Genomic DNA, 20,202 nt, shown 5'->3' with positions numbered 1-20,202 from the left:
AGACAGGTTCATGTTCTGGATTGAAACCCTGCATCAGAGTAGGTGCTGATGTGAATTTTAAATGCGGTTGTTACTGGTGATGTTAGCATTTACTGTCTGCCTCTAATAGTCCTGAGAACATAGAACATTGCAGCGCAGTACTGGCCCTTCGGCCCTCAATTTTGCGCCGACCTGTGAAACCAATCTAAAGCCCATTTACACTATTCTATTATCATCCATATGTCTATCCAATGACCATTTGAATGCCCTTGATGTTGGCGAGTCCACTACTGTTGCAGGCAGGGCATTCCATGCACTTACTACTCTCTGAGTAAAGAACCTACCTCTGACATCTGTCCTATATCCATCTCCCCTCAATTTAAAGCTATGTCCCCTCATGCTAGCCATCACCATCCGAGGAAAAAGGCTCTCACTGTCCACCCTATCTAATCCTCTGATCATCTTGTATGCCTCTATTAAGTCACCTCTTAACCTTCTCTCTAACGAAAATAGGCTCAAGTCCCTCAGCCTTTCCTCATAAAATCTTCCCTCCATACCAGGCAACATCCTGGTAAATCTCCTCTGCACCCTTTCCAATGCTTCCACATCCTTCCCATAATGCGGCGACCAGAACTGCACACAATACTCCAAATGCGGCCGCACCAGAGTTTTGTACAGCTACAACATGACCTCATGACTCCGAAACTCAATCCCTCTACCAATAAAAGCTAACACACCGTATGCCTTCTTAACAACCCTCTCAACTTGGGTGGCAACTTTCAGGGATCTATGTACCTGGACACCGAGATCTCTCTGCTCATCCACACTGCCAAGAGTCTTACCATTAGCCCAGTCTTCCTGTTATTCCTTACAAAATGAATCACCTCACACTTTTCTGCATTAAACTCCATTTGCCACCTCTCAGCCCAGCTCTGCAGCTCATCTATGTCCCTCTGTAACCTGCAACATCCTTTCGCACTGTCCACAACTCCACCGACTTTAGTGTCATCCACAAATTTACTCACCCATCCTTCTACGCCCTCCTCCAGGTCATTTATAAAAATGACAAACAGCAGTGGCCCCAAAACAGATCCTTGTGGTACACCACTAGGAACTGAACTCCAGGCTGAACATTTCCCATCGACCACCACCCTCTGTCTTCTTACAGCTAGCCAATTTCTGATCCAAACTGCTAAATCACCCTCAATCCCATGCCTCCGTATGTTCTGCAATAGCCTACCGTGGGGAACCTTATCAAACGCTTTACTGAAATCCATATACAAAACATCAACTGCTTTACCCTCGTCCACTTGTTTGGTCACCTTCTCAAAGAACTCAATAAGGTTTGTGAGACACGACCTACCCTTCACAAAACCGTGTTGACTATCCCTAATCAAATTATTCCTTTCTAGATGATTATAAATCCTATCTCTTATAATCCTTTCCAAGACTTTGCCCACAACAGAAGTAAGGCTCACTGGTCTATAGTTACCGGGGTTGTTTCTCCTCCCCTTGAACAAGGGGAGAACATTTGCTATCCTCCAGTCTTCTGGCACTATTCCTGTAGACAATGACAACATAAAGATCAAAGCCAAAGGCTCTGCAATCTCCTCCCAACTTCCCAGAGAATCCTAGGATAAATCCCATCTGGCCCAGGGGACTTATCTATTTTCACACTTTCCAGAATTGCTAACACCTCCTCCTTATGAACCTCAATCCCGTCTAGTCTAGTAGCCTGTATCTCAGTATTCTCCTCTACAACATTGTCTTTTTCCTGTGTGAATACTGACGAAAAATATTCATTTAGCGCCTCTCCTATCTCCTCGGACTCCGTGCGCTACTTCCCACTACTGTCCTTGACTGGCCCTACTCTTACCCTAGTCATTCTTTTATTCCTGACATACCGATAGAAAGCTTTAGGGTTTCCTTGATCCTACCTGCCAAAGACTTCTCGTGTCCCCTCCTGGCTCTTCTTAGCTCTCTCTTTAGGTCCTTCCTAGCTAACTTGTAACTCTCGAGCGCCCTAACTGAACCTTCACGTCTCATCTTTACATAAGCCTCCTTCTTCCTCTTGACAAGTGATTCAACTACTTTAGTAAACCACGGTTCCCTCGCTCGACCACTTCCTCCCTGCCTGACAGGTACATACTTTTCAAGGATACGCAATAGCTGTTCCTTGAACAAGCTCCACATATCAATTGTGCCCATCCCTGCAGTTTCCTTCCCCATCCTATACATCCTAATTCTTGCCCAATGGCATCATAATTGCCTTTCCCCCAGCCAAACCTCTTGCCCTGCGGTATATACCTATCCCTTTCCATCGCTAAAGTAAACGTAACCGAAGTGCTCTCCTACCTCCAAATCTAACACCTGGCCTGGTTCATTACCCAGTACCAAATCCAATGTGGCCTCGCCTCTTGTTGGCCTATCTACATACTGTGTCAGGAAACCCTCCTGCACACCTTGGACAAAAACTGACCCATCTAAAGTACTCTAACTATAGCGTTTCCAGTCAATATTTGGAAAGTTAAAGTCCCCCATGACAACTACCCTGTTACTTTCGCTCCTATCCAGAATCATCTTTGCAATCCTTTCCTCTACATCTCTGGAACTTTTCGGAAGCCTATAGAAAACTCCCAACAGGGTGACCTCTCCTTTCCTGTTTCTAACCTCAGCCCATACTACCTCAGTAGATGAGTCCTCATCAAACGTCCTTTCTGCCACCGTAATACTGTCCTTGACTAACAATGCCACCCCTCCCCCTCTTTTACCACCTTCCCTGAGCTTACTGAAATATCTAAACCCCGGCACCTGCAACAACCATTCCTGTCCCTGCTCTATCCATGTCTCCGAAATGGCCACAACATCGAAGTCCCAGGTACCAACCCATGCTGCAAGTTCACCCACCTTATTCCGGATGATCCTGGCGTTGAAGGATCAAACCACCTTCCTGCCTGCCGGTACACTCCTGCGACTTTGAAACCTTACTCATGACCTCACTACTCTCAACCTCCTGTACGCTGGAGCTACAATTCAGGTTCCCATCCCCCTGCTGAATTAGTTTAAACCCTCCCGAAGAGCATTAGCAAATTTCCCCCCCAGGATATTGGCACCCCTCTGGTTCAGGTGTAGACCATCCCGTTTGTAGAGGTCCCACCTACCCCAGAATGAGTCCCAATTATCCAGGTATCTGAATCCCTCCCTCCCGCACCATCCCTGTAGCCACGTGTTCAACTGCTCCCGCCCTATTCCTCGTCTCGCTAGCACGTGGCATGGGTAACAACCCAGAGATAATAACTCTTGATTGTTCCAGCTCTAAGATTCCACCCTAGCTCCCTGAATACCTGCCTTACATCCCCATCCCTTTTCCTACCTATGTCGTTGGTGCCTATGTGGACCACGACTTGGGGCTGCTCTCCCGCCCCCTTAAAGATTCCAAAACACGATCCGAGACATCACGGACCCTGGCACCTGGGGGGCAACACACCAACCGCGAGTCTCTCTCGTTCCCACACAATCTCCTATCTGTCCCCCTAACTATGGAGTCCAAGCTGAACCTCTTGCTTGGTCACCTCAGAGGGCAGTAAAGTGTCATGTGGGGCCGAGTGGCCTAATTCTGCTTCTATGTCTTATGTGGGACTGGAATCACGCATGGACCCATAGTGGGTAAGGACAGCAGGATTCTTTATTGAGCCGGTAGGGTGCTGTGTGTTTCCAGCATTCCGGTGTTGCAGTGACTTGTTGTAGTGCTGTTGTGCTGTTTTGAGGACCTGACGTGTGGTTGTCTTGTTGGCAGTGTCAGGCTCGGAGCCAATGTACTGGTCCAGCTTTATGACGGACAGCATGCAGCTGGCTAAAGAGTGCCTGAGTCAGAGATTGATAGATGATCAAGCTGAGGGTCCACAACCATTTGAGGGGCTTGAGAAGTTTGCAGAAACCATCGAAACAGGTCAGTAACTATGAGACAAAGTGGAAAAATCTGTACAGACTGTATAGTTGAGTGTAGGGAAGTATGTTTCCTGGGGTGTTTGTTCGCTGTAACCTGTTTTGATACATGTTTGTAATAAAATACATTAAAAAAAAATAATAATTTAACTTGGGAACTATGTTCTCGTCACAGAATACCTACAGTACAGAGCACGGCAATTTGGCCCATCAAGTATGCACCCATCCTCGGAAAGAGCACCTTACCCAGGCCCAATCAGCTTCCCACCCCATCCCTGTAATCCCACCTATCCTTTTTGGACACCATGGGGCAATTGAGCATAGCCAATGCATCTAACCTCCACATCGTTGGACTATGGGAGGAAACCGGAGCACCCGGAAGAAACCCACGCAGCTACGGGGAGAACGTGCAGACTCCACACAGTCATCCAAGGCCTGAATTGAACCCAGGTCCCTGGTGCTGTGAGGCAGCAGTGCTAACCACTGTGCCGCTCTCAGACTGGTGTGGTTGTGAACACTACAGATCAGGAAGTTCAAGGTTCAATCCCCAGTCTGCACTGCGTTGCTGATGATCAGCTGATGATTTTGGTTGTGAAACAACATTAATCTCAGCTCCCCCAGGAAGAGAGGGGAGTAAGACTAGCCTCACCTTCCTGAGCAATATCCAGTGACACCAGCTGCAATTGTGTGGCTAGCTTGACTGTGCTGCGTCCCCTGGATAAAAGGCCAGCCGTACCTCCCTCGTGAAGATTTGCGAATCAAGCAAATTGCTGCACAATGTCCCCGATTCTGTCCCTCTCTGTCAAAGTCCAGGTGAAGAGTAGGGTATAATAGTGTCCGTAATTAAGTTGTAATAACGGCTCTTTCCCTTGTGCTTGTTGCAGTAACAGTCTTGTGCCTGTCCACCCCCACTCTCCCTCATTCTTAAAGACACTAACTCCTGCAGGAATACTCTGACAAAGCCCGGCAGGAGTCCTTCACCCCTGAGCCTTGAGAAGGGGTCATCACAGCCAAGGCCTACCCTGCTTGAGCTCTGACACCTACACAAACAAACCTTCCGGGGCAGATCAGTATATTATGATTAGGAGGCGGAACCGTGGCTGATCTTGCATCTTTCCTCACTTCCTCCCAGTCAATGCTCCTACTGTGACCAGAGCCAAGATCAGATGGACTCGGGATAAACTCGGTGAAACACTGACTGCCCTTAAACCATTGATCCATCAGGGCAACTTCAAGACACTCATATTGTTGCAGTGGGAAGGGTTTGTCAGTGATTTGTTTCCAACATTTTGCCACCTGAAGCTAATGTACTTGTGTTCCTCCATTTTCAAGTTCTAAGAAGAGTCAAGCTTACATTTCTAGATACCATTCTCAGGATTGAGCACATCCCAGAGAATTCAAAAACTGGGATCGCCCTCGAGATTCGAATACAGAGGTAAATCAAGTTTCTTTCCTCCCCTTGCAAGATGAGTTTATTCTCCATCTCTGGCTGCTGTGTATGTTTCTAACTGCTCTATGGCAATTGTCTTCAGAGTTGAGTAGCTTGTTAAGTCACTCCAAGCTGTCAGCAAATGTTCAAGAGATAACACTCCTCTCTGAGTCAGCAGGTCTGAATGTGATATTGCTTCTAGAGTCTAGAGCACGGAAAGAGACCCATTGTGTCAGCACCGCCCATCAAGCATCTATCTATTCCAATCCCATTTTACAGCACTTTGTGCGCTGTGTCTTGTGCGCTGTGGCTTTTCAAATGCTCATCTAAATACTTCTTAAATGTTGTGAGAGTTCCTGCCTCTACTGCTCCTTCAGGCAGCGAGTTCCAGTTTCCACGACCCTCAGCGTGCAAACGTTTTTCTTCACCTGCCCCTTACCTTAAATCTGTGCCCCCTGGTTATTGATCCCTCCGCTAAGGGGAAAAGTTTCTCTCCGTCCACCCTATCTGTGCCGCTCATAATTTTGTACACCTCAATCAGGTCCCCCCTCAAACTTCTCTGCTCCAAGGAAAACAACCTCCGCCTAGCCAGCCTCTCTTTATAGCTGAAACGCTCCAGCCCAGGCAGCATCCTGGGTGAATCTCCTCTGCACCCTCGCTCGTTCAATCACTTCCTTCCTATAGCGTTTGTTTTTGAATGACGGTGTCACCTCTCATTGCGCCTCTCTCTCTCTCTCTCTCCCTCTCACAGAATTGAATATCGTGATGAATCTTCAAATGAGGGTCCAGATATTAGCATTCATCATCCCACAGCTTGCGCCCATAAGAACCTGCAGCTGTGCGGGATTTCATTGTTCTGGCACGAGTTCCCGGAAAGCGCAAAGACGTCACCCAGGACTTCGCCAATGCAGGTAGGTTCAAACTAACAGATCAGCAACAACCTGCATTTCTCTAGTGCCTTAATATTGAAGTACATTCCACAGTGCTTCACAAGGGCATAATTAAACGTAACAATTCCAAAATAAAGAAGGAAATATTAGGAAGCATGAATAGGGGTTTGGTCAAAGAATTGCGGCTTAAAGAAGGCCTTAAAGGCAGAGGGGAGCAGTTGGGCTCAGGGAGGAAATTCCAATATCTGGCTCTTCTAAAGCTGGATGCTTGCGTGTTCCTCATTGTGGCACCTTGTGACCCTCACAATCTCTTCACCCCATCATTGTATACCCAACCTGTGGAATCTCCTGCTTAAACCTCTCCAATTCACCTCCTCTTTTAAGACCCTCCTTAAAATTACCTCTTTGACCTGTTTTTTAATCATCCCTCCTAGTATCTCGATTTTTACCTGATGACCCGGGGTGGTTTACTACATTCATGGTGCAGATCCAGCATCGTTGGAACAGCCAGGCTTTGTGGTGTGATATTCCAACACATTATCACACAAACATAGATTTTGCTTTCTGTTAAATGGTTTCCATTGGAATATTTTCCATTCAAACAGCCTCTGCTGCGATATTGACGTTTGGTGATCCTGCCTGCTTTGATATTGGTGGACTGTCATGTTACCCTGTTTTAAGAATAAGCTGTTCTGGGCACCAGGACCTGCCTCATGAGCTGGATGTCTAAGGAGACTAGAGGCAAACTGTATCTGCTGGCAGAGATCATAGGTAACTGGTTCTCTGCTTCATACTGGCCAGTTTTATTTCTTGGTGGCAGGTGTGTTTTCTGCTGTTTTCCAGCGTGTGCAGACTTCTCTTTGACACTGGGGACATCCGTGGCTGGAAATTAACTTGCAGACTCGATATTTGGGAGGCTGTGCCTTGTAGTGAAGGCACTAAAAATGTCCATGTTATACTGAGGTGTTAGGCAGTGCCCCAGCAGTACAGTGGGTCAGTGCAGCACACCTCTTTACAAACTCATTATGGCCATTTGCTGTAATGCATGGCTATGGTAGTGTATAGTTACGTGACTGGACTGGCAACCCAGAGACCATGTGCTCAAATAACACCATGGTGAATATTGAAAATAAAATGACCACCAAAGCTGCCAGACTATCATAAAAGCCCAGCTCCTTCCCCAGGGGTGGGACTGGAAACCTGCCACCCCTACCTGATCTAGCCGACATCTGGCCCCAGACCCACAATATCTGTTGACTCTTCAGTGCCCTCAGGGCAGCTAGGGATGAACATTGCAGCATCACCCACATCACAAGAACAAACAAAAAGAAGCTCCAAAGTGATGAACAGAGATTAATTACCGGAGCGACACGGTAGCACAGTGGTTAGCACTGTTGCTTCACAGCACCAGGGACCCCGGTTCGATTCCCGGCTTGGGTCACTGTCTGTGCGGAGTCTGCACGTTCTCCCCGTGTCTGCGTGGGTTTCTTCCGGGTGCTCCGGTTTCCACCCACAAGTCCCGAAAGACGTGCTGTTAGGAGAATTGGACATTCTGAATTCTCCCTCTGTGTACCCGAACAGGCGCCGGAATGTGGCAACTAGGGACTTTTCACGGTAACTTCATTGCAGTGTTAATGTAAGCCTACTTGTGACAATAATAAAGATTATTATTAATTGCTCCTCAGCAGAGGAAAGTGAATCTCCTGTGAGCAGTTTACCTTTCTGTCTGTTCGGTTAAGCATTTTAAAAATGTTCAAAAAGATCTTTATGCCCCAATTGCAATGTTAATGGGCTTGTTAATTAGGCACATGCACCATAGGAACAGAAGTAGGCCATTCAATCCCTTGTGCCTATTCTATCAGTTAATTCCACCCGAGCTGATCGAGCCATTGGGTTATTTGGGAACAGAAGGAGGCCACTTGACCCACTGGGTCTGTACCAGCTCTGTAGAAGCAATCCAATCAGTCCCATTTCCCATCCTTCTGATTCTGCGGTAAGATCATTCAGAACCATGTCAGACGAATCATTTTTTAAACTAAATTATTCAGCTATGTTGTGTAATTTTATTCCTCAGGAAATGGAACCAAAGCTCTCTCCAAGCTGGAACCCAAAAATCGTTTCGGAACCTCACCCCCAATTCACAAGGAAACCTTCTGATGCTGTCCTCTTTGATCCAGTCCAGATTGGGAGCTGTGAAGGGAAAGTGAAACTGGAATTCACCTTGAAACAGAATGAAGCACTTCCAATGGCCAAGGTCAGGAGCTGACTCCAAGAACTCTTTAGATATATTATCTGCAGATTAATTTAGTGCTTTGTTGGAAAATGCTTCCCACTGACTGCAGAAAGATTCCTTTAAGCACCAGACTTGTATGGAAACATAGAAAATAAAAGCAGGAGGAGGCCATTCGGCCCTTCGAGCCTGCTCCACCATTCATTCTGATCATGGCTGATCATCAAGTTCAATAACCTGATCCTGCCTTCCTCCCATGACCCCTTTGGCCCCAAGAGCTATATCTAATTCCTTGAAATTACACAATGTTTTAGAACATTACAGCGCAGTACAGGCCCTTCGGCCCTCGATGTTGCGCCGACCTGTGAAACCACTCTAAAGCCCATCTACACTATTATAGAACATAGAACATTACAGTACATTTTGGCCTCAACTACTTTCTGTGGTAGTGAATTCCACAGATTCACCACTCTCTGGGTGAAGAAATTTCTCCTCACCTCAGTCCTAAAAGGTTAACCCCTTATCCTCAAACTATGACCCCTAGTTCTGGACTCCCCCATCATTGGGACATTCTTTCTGAATCTACCCTGTCTAAGCCTGTTAGAATTTTGTAAGTTTCTATGAGATCCCCTCTCACTCTTCTAAACTCCAATAAATATAAGTACAAAGAAATGTACAGCACAGGAACAGGCCCTTCGGCCCTCCAAGCCCGTGCCGACCATGCTGCCCGACTAAACTACAATCTTCTACACTTCCTGGGTCCGTATCCCTCTATTCCCATCCTATTCATGTATTTGTCAAGATGCCCCTTAAATGTCACTATCGTCCCTGCTTCCACCACCTCCTCCGGTAGCGAGTTCCAGGCACCCACTACCCTCTGCGTAAAAAACTTGCCTCGTACATCTACTCTAAACCTTGCCCCTCTCACCTTAAACCTGTGCTCCCTAGTAATTGACCCCTCGACCCCGGGGAAAAGCCTCTGACTATCCACTCTGTCTATGCCCCTCATAATTTTGTAGACCTCTATCAGGTCGCCCCTCAACCTCCTTCGTTCCAGTGAGAACAAACCGAGTTTATTCAACCGCTCCTCATAGCTAATGCCCTCCATACCAGGCAACATTCTGGTAAATCTCTTCTGCACCCTCTCTAAAGCCTCCACATCCTTCTGGTAGTGTGGCGACCAGAATTGAACACTATACTCCCAAGTGTGGCCTAACTAAGGTTCTATACAGCTGCAACATGACTTGCCAATTCTTATACTCAATGCCCCGGCCAATGAAGGCAAGCATGCCGTCTGCCTTCTTGACTACCTTCTCCACCTGTGTTGCCCCTTTCAGTGACCTGTGGACCTGTACTCCTAGATCTCTTTGGCTTTCAATACTCTTGTGGGTTCTACCATTCACTGTATATTCCCTACCTGCATTAGACCTTCCAAAATGCATTACCTCACATTTGTCTGGATTAAACTCCATCTGCCATCTCTCTGCTCAAGTCTCCAAACAATCTAAATCCTGCTGTATTCTCTGACAGTCCTCATAGCTATCTGCAATTCCACCAACCTTTGTGTCGTCTGCAAACTTACTAATCAGACCAGTTACATTTTCCTCCAAATCATTTATATATACTACAACCAGCAAAGGTCCCAGCACTGATCCCTGTGGAACACCACTGGTCACAGCCCTCCAATTAGAAAAGCATCCTTCCATTGCTACTCTCTGCCTTCTATGACCTAGCCAGTTCTATATCCACCTTGCCAGCTCACCCCTGATCCCGTGTGACTTCACCTTTTGTACTAGTCTACCATGAGGGACCTTGTCAAAGGCCTTACTGAAGTCCATATAGACAACATCCACTGCCCTACCTGCATCAATCATCTTTGTGACCTTCTCGAAAAACTCTATCAAGTTAGTGAGACACGACCTCCCCTTCACAAAACCATGCTGCCTCTCACTAATACGTCAATTTGCTTCCAAATGGGAGTAGATCCTGTCTCGAAGAATTCTCTCCAGTAATTTCCCTACCACTGAAGTAAGGCTCACCGGCCTGTAGTTCCCTGGATTATCCTTGCTACCCTTCTTAAACAGAGGAACAACATTGGCTATTCTCCAGTCCTCCGGGACATCACCTGAAGACAGTGAGGATCCAAAGATTTCTGTCAAGGCCTCAGCAATTTCCTCTCCAGCCTCCTTCAGTATTCTGGGGTAGATCCCATCAGGCCCTGGGGACTTATCTACCTTAATATTTTTTAAGACACCCAACACCTCGTCTTTTTGGATCTCAATGTGACCCAGGCTATCTACACACCCTTCTCCAGACTCAACATCTACCAATTTCTTCTCTTTGGTGAATACTGATGCAAAGTATTCATTTAGTACCTCGCCCATTTCCTCTGGCTCCACACATAGATTCCCTTGCCTATCCTTCAGTGGGCCAACCCTTTCCCTGGCTACCCTCTTGCTTTTTATGTACGTGTAAAAAGCCTTGGGATTTTCCTTAACCCTATTTGCCAATGACTTTTCGTGACCCCTTCTAGCCCTCCTGACTCCTTGCTTAAGTTCCTTCCTACTTTCCTTATATTCCACACAGGCTTTGTCTGTTCCCAGTCTTTTAGCCCTGACAAATGCCTCCTTTTTCTTTTTGACGAGGCCTACAATATCTCTCGTTATCCAAGGTTCCCGAAAATTGCCGTATTTATCCTTCTTCCTCACAGGAACATGCCGGTCCTGAATTCCTTTCAACTGACACTTGAAAGCCTCCCACATGTCAGATGTTGATTTGCCTTCAATCATCCGCCCCCAATCTCTGTTCTTCAGTTCCCGCCTAATATTGTTATAATTGGCCTTCCCCCAATTTAGCACATTCATCCTAGGACCACTCTTATCCTTGTCCACCAGCACTTTAAAACTTACTGAATTGTGGTCACTGTTCCCAAAATGCTCCCCTACTGAAACGTCTACCACCTGGCCGGGCTCATTCCCCAATACCAGGTCCAGTACCGCCCCTTCCCTAGTTGGACTGTCTACATATTGTTTTAAGAAGCCCTCCTGGATGCTCCTTACAAACTCCGCCCCGTCTAAGCCCCTGGCACTAAGTGAGTCCCAGTCAATATTGGGGAAGTTGAAGTCTCCCATCACCACAACCCTGTTGTTTTTACTCTTTTCCAAAATCTGTCTACCTATCTGCTCCTCTATCTCCCGCTGGCTGTTGGGAGGCCTGTAGTAAACCCCCAACATTGTGACTGCACCCTTCTTATTCCTGATCTCTACCCATATAGCCTCACTGCCCTCTGAGGTGTCCTCCTGCAGTACAGCTGTGATATTCTCCCTAACCAGTAGTGCAACTCCGCCACCCCTTTTACATCCCACTCTATCCCGCCTGAAACATCCAAATCCTGGAATGTTTAGCTGCCAATCCTGCCCTTCCCTCAACCAGGTCTCTGTAATAGCAACAACATCATAGTTCCAAGTACTAATCCAAGCTCTAAGTTCATCTGCCTTACCCGTGATACTTCTTGCATTAAAACATATGCACTTCAGGCCACCAGACCCGCTGTGTTCAGCAACTTCTCCCTGTCTGCTCTGCCTCAGAGCCCCACTGTCCCTATTCCCTAGTTCTCCCTCAATGCTCTCACCTTCTGACCTATTGCTCCCGTGCCCACCCCCCTGCCATACTAGTTTAAACCCTCTCATGTGTCACTAGCAAACCCCGCGCCCAGGATATATATGCCTCTCCAGCTTAGATGCAACCCGTTCTTATATAGGTCACACCTGCCCCGGAAGAGCTCTCAGTGGTCCAGATAACGGAAACCCTCCCTCCTACACCAGCTGTTTAGCCACGTGTTTAGCTGCTTTATCTTCCTATTTCTAGCCTCACTGGCACGTGGCACAGGGAGTAATCCCGGGATTACAACCCTAGAGGTCCTGTCTTTTAACTTTCTGCCTAGCTCCCTGAACTCCTGCTGCAGGACCTCATGCCCCTTCCTGCCTATGTCGTTAGTACCAATATGTACAACGACCGTTGCCTGTTTGCCCTCCCCCTTCAGGATGCCCTCTACCCGTTCGGAGACATCCTGGACCCTGGCACCAGGGAGGCAACATACCATCCTGGAGCCTCTTTCACGTCCACAGAAGCGCCTATCTGTGCCCCTGACTATAGAGTCCCTATTACTATTGCTCTTCTGTGCTTTGAACCTCCCTTCTGAACATCAGAGCCAGCCGTGGTGCCACTGCTCTGGCTGCTGCTGTTTTCCCCTGATAGGCTATCCCCCCCGACAGTATCCAAAGGGGTATATCTGTTCGAGAGGGGGACAACCACAGGGGATTCCTGCACTGACTGCCTGCCCTTTCTGGTGGTCACCCATTTCCCTGCCTGCACCTTGGGTGTGACCACATTTACATAACTGCGATCTATGACGCTTTCTGCCACCTGCATACTCCTAAGTGCATCCAGTTGCTGCTCCAACCGAACCATGCGGTCTGTGAGGAGCTCCAGTTGGGTGCACTTTCAGCAGATGAAGCCATCCGGGACGCTGGAAGCCTCCCGGACCTGCCACATCTCACAGTCAGAGCACTGCACCCCTCTAACTGACATTGCGTCAATTAATTAAAATTAAAAGTTTAAAATTTAAAAAAAAAAAATTTTTTTAAAAAAAAGTTACTGTTAACTATCTGTTTCCTAGCACGAGATTTCTAATATAAATGTGAAGGCTAAATATAGTACTCTCCGATCTCTGGCTTAGATACCCCTCTAAATTATAATTAAGTAATTATGTTTAATTAGTTACCAATGCTTAATTTTTTAAATTTAGTGTAGATTACCAACCAGCCACTCGGGTCACAGCTTTTCTGTGATGTCACTTCAGTTTCCCCCCCGACACACACACTTTGAAAAAGGTATAAAAGTAAAAATGAGTAAAAATCACTTACCTACCTTCTTACCTTCTGAGTGTCTTAGATGTTCTCAGGTTCTCTCCCTGACAGAGACTGCTCCTCCTCCTCCGAACGGCTCCCAAAACTAGGCCGCGATCTTTTTAAATCTCCGCTCTGACTGATTTAGTCTCTCCTCGTATGACAGTGCTGTCATCCCAGGAATCAGCCTGGTAAACCTTTGCTGCACTCCCTCCACAGCAAGAACATCCTTCATCAGGTAAGGACACCGAAACTGCCCACAATACTCCAGGTGTAGCCTCACCAGACTTAGCACAGCATTGATAGCTTAACTTGCTTAGAACATGGTACCTCTTCTTTAGTGATCATCTGCTAATGATAATGGTTGTCCACCTAAGAGACTCTGTTTACTGGTCATGGGTTCAGTGGGTTCTTGCGTGGCTGATGAGCACGATTGTTGAGCCACATTTCTGTCCTCACACTTGGAGGTGGGATCGGTACTTGGACTCGAGATCGCTGGCATTCTTTTTTCAGGTTCCTTTTCATGGCCTCTCCTTGCCATTGGGTGTTTTCTAAGAAATCAGGAGGTTCCTCCAAGTAGGTCTCTGCTGAACAAGGGTCTCCCAGGCATCGACGTTTGTGTTGCATTTCTTGAGCTAAGCCTTCAGGGTGTCTTTGAAGCCCTTCCTTTGTCCTCCTCTTGTTCAGGTGTCTACCTTGCGCTGCACAAGGAGAATTTGCTTTGGCAGTTGGGACTCTGACATCCTAAGGGAAATGGGACTGATTGGATTGCTCTACAGAGAGCTGGTATAGACCCAGTAGGTCAAGTGGCCTCCAATGTTCAACGGCCCAGTGGAGTTGGTTTTGGATTATCATGGCCTTGATGCTGGTTCCTTCAAGGATGCTGATGTTAGTATGTCTGTCCTCCCAGGTGATGCGGAGAATCCATCTCGGGCAGCGTTGATGGTACCTCGCCAAGGCCTTGAGGTGGCGTCAATACACAGTCCACTTTTCTGAGCTGTATAGAAGAGTTGGGAGGACCACCGCATTGTACACAACCATCTTGGTGTCAGCACGGATGTTGCAGTCGTCAAAGACTCTCGTCCTTCGGCATCCAAAGGAGGCGCTTGCGGATTGTATATGATGCTGGATCCCTGCATCAATGTCAGCCTCAGAGGAGAGGTGGCTTCCCAGGTATGGGCAATGTCCCACGTTTGGAAGAGTTTCTCCGTTGATCTTGATGGAGAGAGGAACCGGATCTTGCCCTGGGGCGGGTTGATAAAGGACTTGAGTCTTCTTGAGGTTGAGGCTGAGATTGACTCTTTGGCATGCTTCCGCGAATTCGTCGAGCATGGCTTGGAGATTCTGTTGGTGATGTCATCCACATCCTGAAGTTCCACGAGCGATGTCAGTGTCATTTTCTTCTTGGATTTCAACTTGTTGAGATTGAAAAGTCTTCAGTCCATCCTGTAGACAATGTCCACTCCATGGGGAAGCTTGTTCTTGACGAGGTGAAAAATAGTGGTGCTGAAGATGGGGAAAAGTGGAGGCAATGACCCATCCGTGCTTGACTCCCACCTTGAACTCAAAGGTTTATATCTTATTTCTGTTGGTGAGGACTGTTGCCGATAGCTTGTCATGGAGGAGTTGGAGGATGTTGATGAGTTTGTTAGCACAGCTGGTCTTTGACAGGGTCTCCCTTAGCACTTCCAATTAACTGAGTCAGAAGCCTTGGTCAGACTGATGAAGGCCATGTAGAGTGGCTGATGTTGCTCCTGGCATTTCTCTTGAAGTTGTCGAGCAGTGAAAATCATGTCTGCTGTTCCGCAGTTTGGTGTTATTTAAGGATTTATTCAGTGACGGGGAGAAGGTGGCGAGCGAGGATTCGGGCGATGATCTTCCTGGCGATTGAGGGCATGGCCACGCCTCGGTAGTTCCCACGGTCTGCTTGAGGCTAAGGACGTTGGGTCTATATATTGTCTTGGTGGCACTGGTGAAGCCCCGGGTGTTGTACTTGTCGGCGAGGAGTTACAACTCCTTGGCTCTTTCAGTCCACCATTGGTTCTTCCTTTCCAGAGTTCTTCTTTGTACCTCCGCCATGGTTGATTGATGGGCTCTTCTCTTTGCCATGCTGCTTTGCCATGCTGGTTGTGCCATTTTGACAGACGGGGTGAGCTTTCCTCTTCTTGTTGATGAGGTCTTGGATGGTGCGGTGGTTCTTGTCGAACCAGTCTTGGTGTTTCCTGGCCTTGTAGCCGATGGTTCCTTCACAGCTTGAGATGATGGCTGTCTTCAGCTCTTTCTAGTTTTCCTCCACTCAGAATAGATTTTGTGGAAGACATTGCAAGTTCACTAGCATGCTTGTCTCTTGAAGCTGCTCAATGTTGATCTTTTTTTCGGAGCTGTTTCTTCATCTTCCATTGCTTCCAGTGGAAGTTTGATGGACGTAGAGGAGCAGATGAGCCGGTGATGTCTGCACTCTCATGCATTGGTTATTGCTTTGGTGATGAGGCCATCGTTTTGGTCTCTGGATTGGATGATGACAAAGTCGATCCTGTGCCAGTGCTTTGATCGTGGATTTTTCCAGGAAACCTTGACCGTGTAATTTTGGTCGAAGAGGTGTGTTAGTGATGACAAGCTGATGTTCCACACGTTTGATGAGCAGGAGAACCCCATGCTGGGCACCATTGTGTTTGTGTGGCACGGTAGCAGTGGTTCGCACTGCTGCGTCACAACGCCAAGGACCCGGGCTCGATTGTGGCCTTGGGTGACTGTGGAGTTTGCAAGTTCTCCCAGTGCCTACGTGGGATTCCTCCTGGGAGCTCCTCATCCTCCCCCAGTCCAAAGATGTGCAGGTTAGGTGGATTGGCAGAGTTCCAGGGGGAGGGCAGGAGAGTGGGCCTAGGTAGAGTGTTCTTTCGGAGAGTTGGTGCAAACTCAATGGGCTGAATGACCTCCCAAACCTAAAACCTCGGACATCACATCCGAGAACCCCTGCCAGAGCCCCTCAGTCTTGGACACACCCAGAACAAATGGATGAGATTTGCCATCTCTCTCTCTCTTCCCCCACCCCGTAAAGAACCTGCTCATCCTCAACACTGCCATGTGGGTCCGATGCACCACTTTAAACTGAATGAAGCTTAACCTCACCCACAACGAGCACGCATTCCCCCTCTGCAGGACCTCCACCCACGTCCGGCTCACACCTCCCCACCCAACTCCTCCTCTCACTTGCGCTTAATCTCCTCCACCAGAGCTCCCTCCCTCGCCATCAATTCCTTGTTTGTATCTGATCCCCTCCCCTATTTCGTCCTTCGATAACAACTTGTCCTGCAACACCGGAAGCGTCAGCCCCAGGAAGGACAGCACCTCTCCTCACAAAATCTCTCACCTGCAGGTACCTAAAGCCATTCCCATTCATAATTCCTGCAATTCCTCCAGCCCCGTGAATTTGCCACCTATAAAAGTCCGTAAAATACTCTATCCCCATCTCGCATCCAGCCCCACCGGCTCAAACCTATGGTTGTCGCATATCGGTGCCCACAACGACATGTGCTACAACCTAAAATGCTGCCTGCACTGGCTCCACACCTACGCTGACACCACCACCGGATTCACAGAGTATCTGATGGGCGAGAACGGAAGAGGTGCCAACAACAGAACCCTCAAACTCGTTCCTCTACATCTGTCCCACAAACCAACCTCTCCTCCACAGCCCATTTCCTCACCATCGCAATATTCGCCGCCCAATAGTAATTTCAGATTCGGCAACGCGAGCCCTTCCACCCCCTCTCCAGGAACACCCACCCGCGGGGTCTTCCCCATCCATGCAAACCCCAAAGTGATCCCGTTAACCTTCCTGAAAAAGGTCTTGGGGAGGTTCTGGAAGACGAACAGAAACCTGGGCAGCAACGTCAATTTCACTTGCCAGCCAGCGACAACACATCTCACCTGATAAATCCGTCTTCATTCCCTGCACCAATCGAGCCAAGTTCAATTTGTGTAGCTGGGCCCAGCTCCACACCACCTGGATTCCTAGTTAGCAAAAGCTCGCCCCCACCGCCCTGAACGGCAGCTCCCCTAATCTCTCTTGTCCTTTGGCATTGATCGGGAACATCTCGCTATTTCCCATGTTCAACTTGTACTCCGAAAACCGGCCAAATCCCCCCAAAATCTCCATAATCCCCCCAATGCTGACCACTGGTCCCAAGATATATAAAAACAAAATCTTCCAGGGCGGCACGGTGGTGCAGTGGTTAGCACTGCTGCCTAACGCCGCTGAGGACACGGATTTGATCCCGGCCCCGGATCACTATCCGTGTGGAGTTTGCACATACTCCCAGTGTCTGCGTGGGTCTAACCCCCACAACCCAAAGATGTGCCGGGTAGGTGGATTGGCTATGCTAAAATATCCCTTAATTAGAAAAAAGAATTGGGCACTCTAAATTTATTTTAAAAAATAAATCATCCGCATGTCGCGAAACCCGATGCTCGGCACTCCCGCTCAATCCCTTTCCAATGCCTTGACGCCCTCAGCACCATTGCTAACAGATCTATCGCCAAAGCAAAAATCAGCGGGGAGAGCGGGCACCACTGTCTCGTCCTGCGATGTAGCCCAAAGTACCCGACTCCATCCGGTTCGTCTGAACCCTTGTCACTGGCGTCCTGTACAGCGGCCGGACCCAATCCACCCCAGCCCCTCCAACAAATACGTCCACTCCACCCGATCCAAAGCTGCCTCCGTGCCCATCACCAAAATAGTTCCGCATATTTGCCTGCACCTGCCTTCCCTTCACAAATTCCGTCTGGTCGTCCCCCATCACCCCCGGCACACAGTCTTGAATTTGCGATGCTCGCACTTTCAGCAACAGCTTTGCATCAACGTTCACCAGCAATGTTGGGCGTTACGACCCACACTGCTCCAGATCCTTCTCTTTCTTTTAGATCAGAGAGATGGAAGCCTGCAACAATGTATGGGGAGGTCCACCGCCTCTCCCTCGCCTCATTGTACGTCCTCACCAAAAGCGGTCCCAGCTCCGCACCAAATGTTTTAGAAAACTCTACTTTGTACCCGTCTGGGCCCACGGCCTTTACTACCTGCATCACCCCAATACCATCCATCACCTCCATAATCTTCACCTCCATAATCTTGATGAAAAACTGCAGCACTGGGGCAGCAAAACATACTACTCATGATAAATGTAGGTAGGAGACTATTGCCAAATCAATTGCTCTTCTCAATCCTATTAATAGTCAGGTCATGTGCCATCCCATAATATCATAGACTCTAGTCAGTTATCTCCCCATAAGAGAATAACCTTGAGTCAAATGGCCAGGACTCCACCTTTGGAAAACTCCTACTGGCTTCAGCATTCCTGAGCTAAGGAGGTGATCCGCTTTCTGTAGATGTTCTATTAGGACAGATCTGATATGGTACTGATGGTCAAATTTTCTGCCAGCACTTAGTGTGTAGGATCACCTGTGAAAATGAACCATTTGAGCAATGTACCGTAAAGCTCCTTGACACCTATAGACCTGCACCTCAACAAGAGCCAGCAGCCCCCCCCAGGGAAACAAAACTCTGAAGAATGAGTATAATTTACAGTGAGGAGATGAAGATAAATTTGATTGTTACCTGTAGGAAAGCAATAATTGAACATTTTCTCTTGCACAGCTGGATGTGGAGGGACAGATCGAGTCTGTCAACTTCTTCCTGTCTCCGCGACAAGTCCACCTCCTCCTAGACATGCTTAGCACCATTCTACTGCCAGGTCAGACTTTGGAATTTTTCCTAACTTGCATTTCAAATGTGCTTTTACCTTTTCTAGATGCATTGAGCATGACAATAGCATTTTCAGGCAGTCTGCTCAACTGCTTAGTCTGCGTCTCCAAGCGCGCGGCCCATCTCCAAGCGCCCGTCCCGTCTCCAGGCGCGAGCCCTTCCACCTTTCCATGAACTGTGAGTCTTGTTAAGAGTCAACCATATTGGTGTGAGGGCTGGGGCCATATTTAGGCCCAGACCAAGTAAGGGCAGCGCATTTCCTTCCGTTAAGTAACTTTGTAAACTAGTTGGTTTTTTACGACAATCTGATGGCTTCATGGTCACTTTTACTGAGACAAACCTTTTATTTCCACCTTCTTTTATTTGAAAGTTAATTCAAATTCCAAAAATGGTTATGATGGGGTTGAAGCTCTTATTCTCTGGATTGTTAATCCAGTCACACAAAGATCTCTCTTTGTAGCCTTGTGGATTATTATTACGTTGTATGTAACCTTTTATTCTGATTCAGTTTGGAGAAACTATCTTGTCAGTTGGGCTTTGCTGCTGTATTTGAAGTCAGGTTCGAGAGCCCGGTGTAGATTGAGCGAAGGCTGTTGTAACACGTGCTTTGCTTTGGGTAGCCTGCAGCTGTCTGATGATTGCAACAGGTGTCATTTGAAACTTATGTGAACTTGGATATTGCTGCTTTCTGAATTCTGTCATTAGTCAGCTTCTGATGTGGGTGAAAGGTTCACAGAAGAGCTGGAAATTCTGACATGTGGAACTGTAGTAAAACAGCTAGTGGAATCAATCCTCACCAATGATGTCTTTGGAATTCCATACGCGTCTTTGGAATTCCCTAAGCCAGAGAGCTGCGGGAATTCCAAAACTGAAATCAATAGATTTTTTTGACACAAAGAGCAGTAAGGGATATGAGAATAGGCTGGGAAGTTGAGTTGTTATGAAACGTCAGTCATAACCTTGCTGAATGGTAGAGCAGTCTCGGGGGGGGGGGGGGGAGTGTCAAATGGCTCACCCCTGCTCCTACTTCTTAAGCTGTTGTTGTCTTCAAGGCAGTATAG

At 47.7% G+C, this 20,202-nt stretch overlaps 1 protein-coding gene across 2 annotated transcripts in view; it reads left to right on the top strand.

The window, feature by feature from the left end:
- LOC140406316 (autophagy-related protein 2 homolog B-like) overlaps window positions 1-20,202 on the top strand; it is a 226,651-nt gene that overhangs the window by 5,137 nt on the left and 201,312 nt on the right. For both annotated transcript variants that reach the window (XM_072494440.1, XM_072494434.1), the window contains exons 3-7: window positions 3,776-3,928; window positions 5,257-5,359; window positions 6,105-6,264; window positions 8,318-8,497; window positions 19,034-19,130. In XM_072494440.1, the coding sequence (XP_072350541.1) occupies window positions 3,776-3,928; window positions 5,257-5,359; window positions 6,105-6,264; window positions 8,318-8,497; window positions 19,034-19,130 (693 nt within the window). The remainder of the gene's footprint in view (window positions 1-3,775; window positions 3,929-5,256; window positions 5,360-6,104; window positions 6,265-8,317; window positions 8,498-19,033; window positions 19,131-20,202) is intronic.

The sequence above is a fragment of the Scyliorhinus torazame genome, chromosome 2 (assembly GCF_047496885.1).
Source record: "Scyliorhinus torazame isolate Kashiwa2021f chromosome 2, sScyTor2.1, whole genome shotgun sequence".
In the NCBI taxonomy this organism is placed as follows: domain Eukaryota; kingdom Metazoa; phylum Chordata; class Chondrichthyes; order Carcharhiniformes; family Scyliorhinidae; genus Scyliorhinus; species Scyliorhinus torazame.
This window is presented reverse-complemented; position numbering and strand designations above follow the sequence as displayed.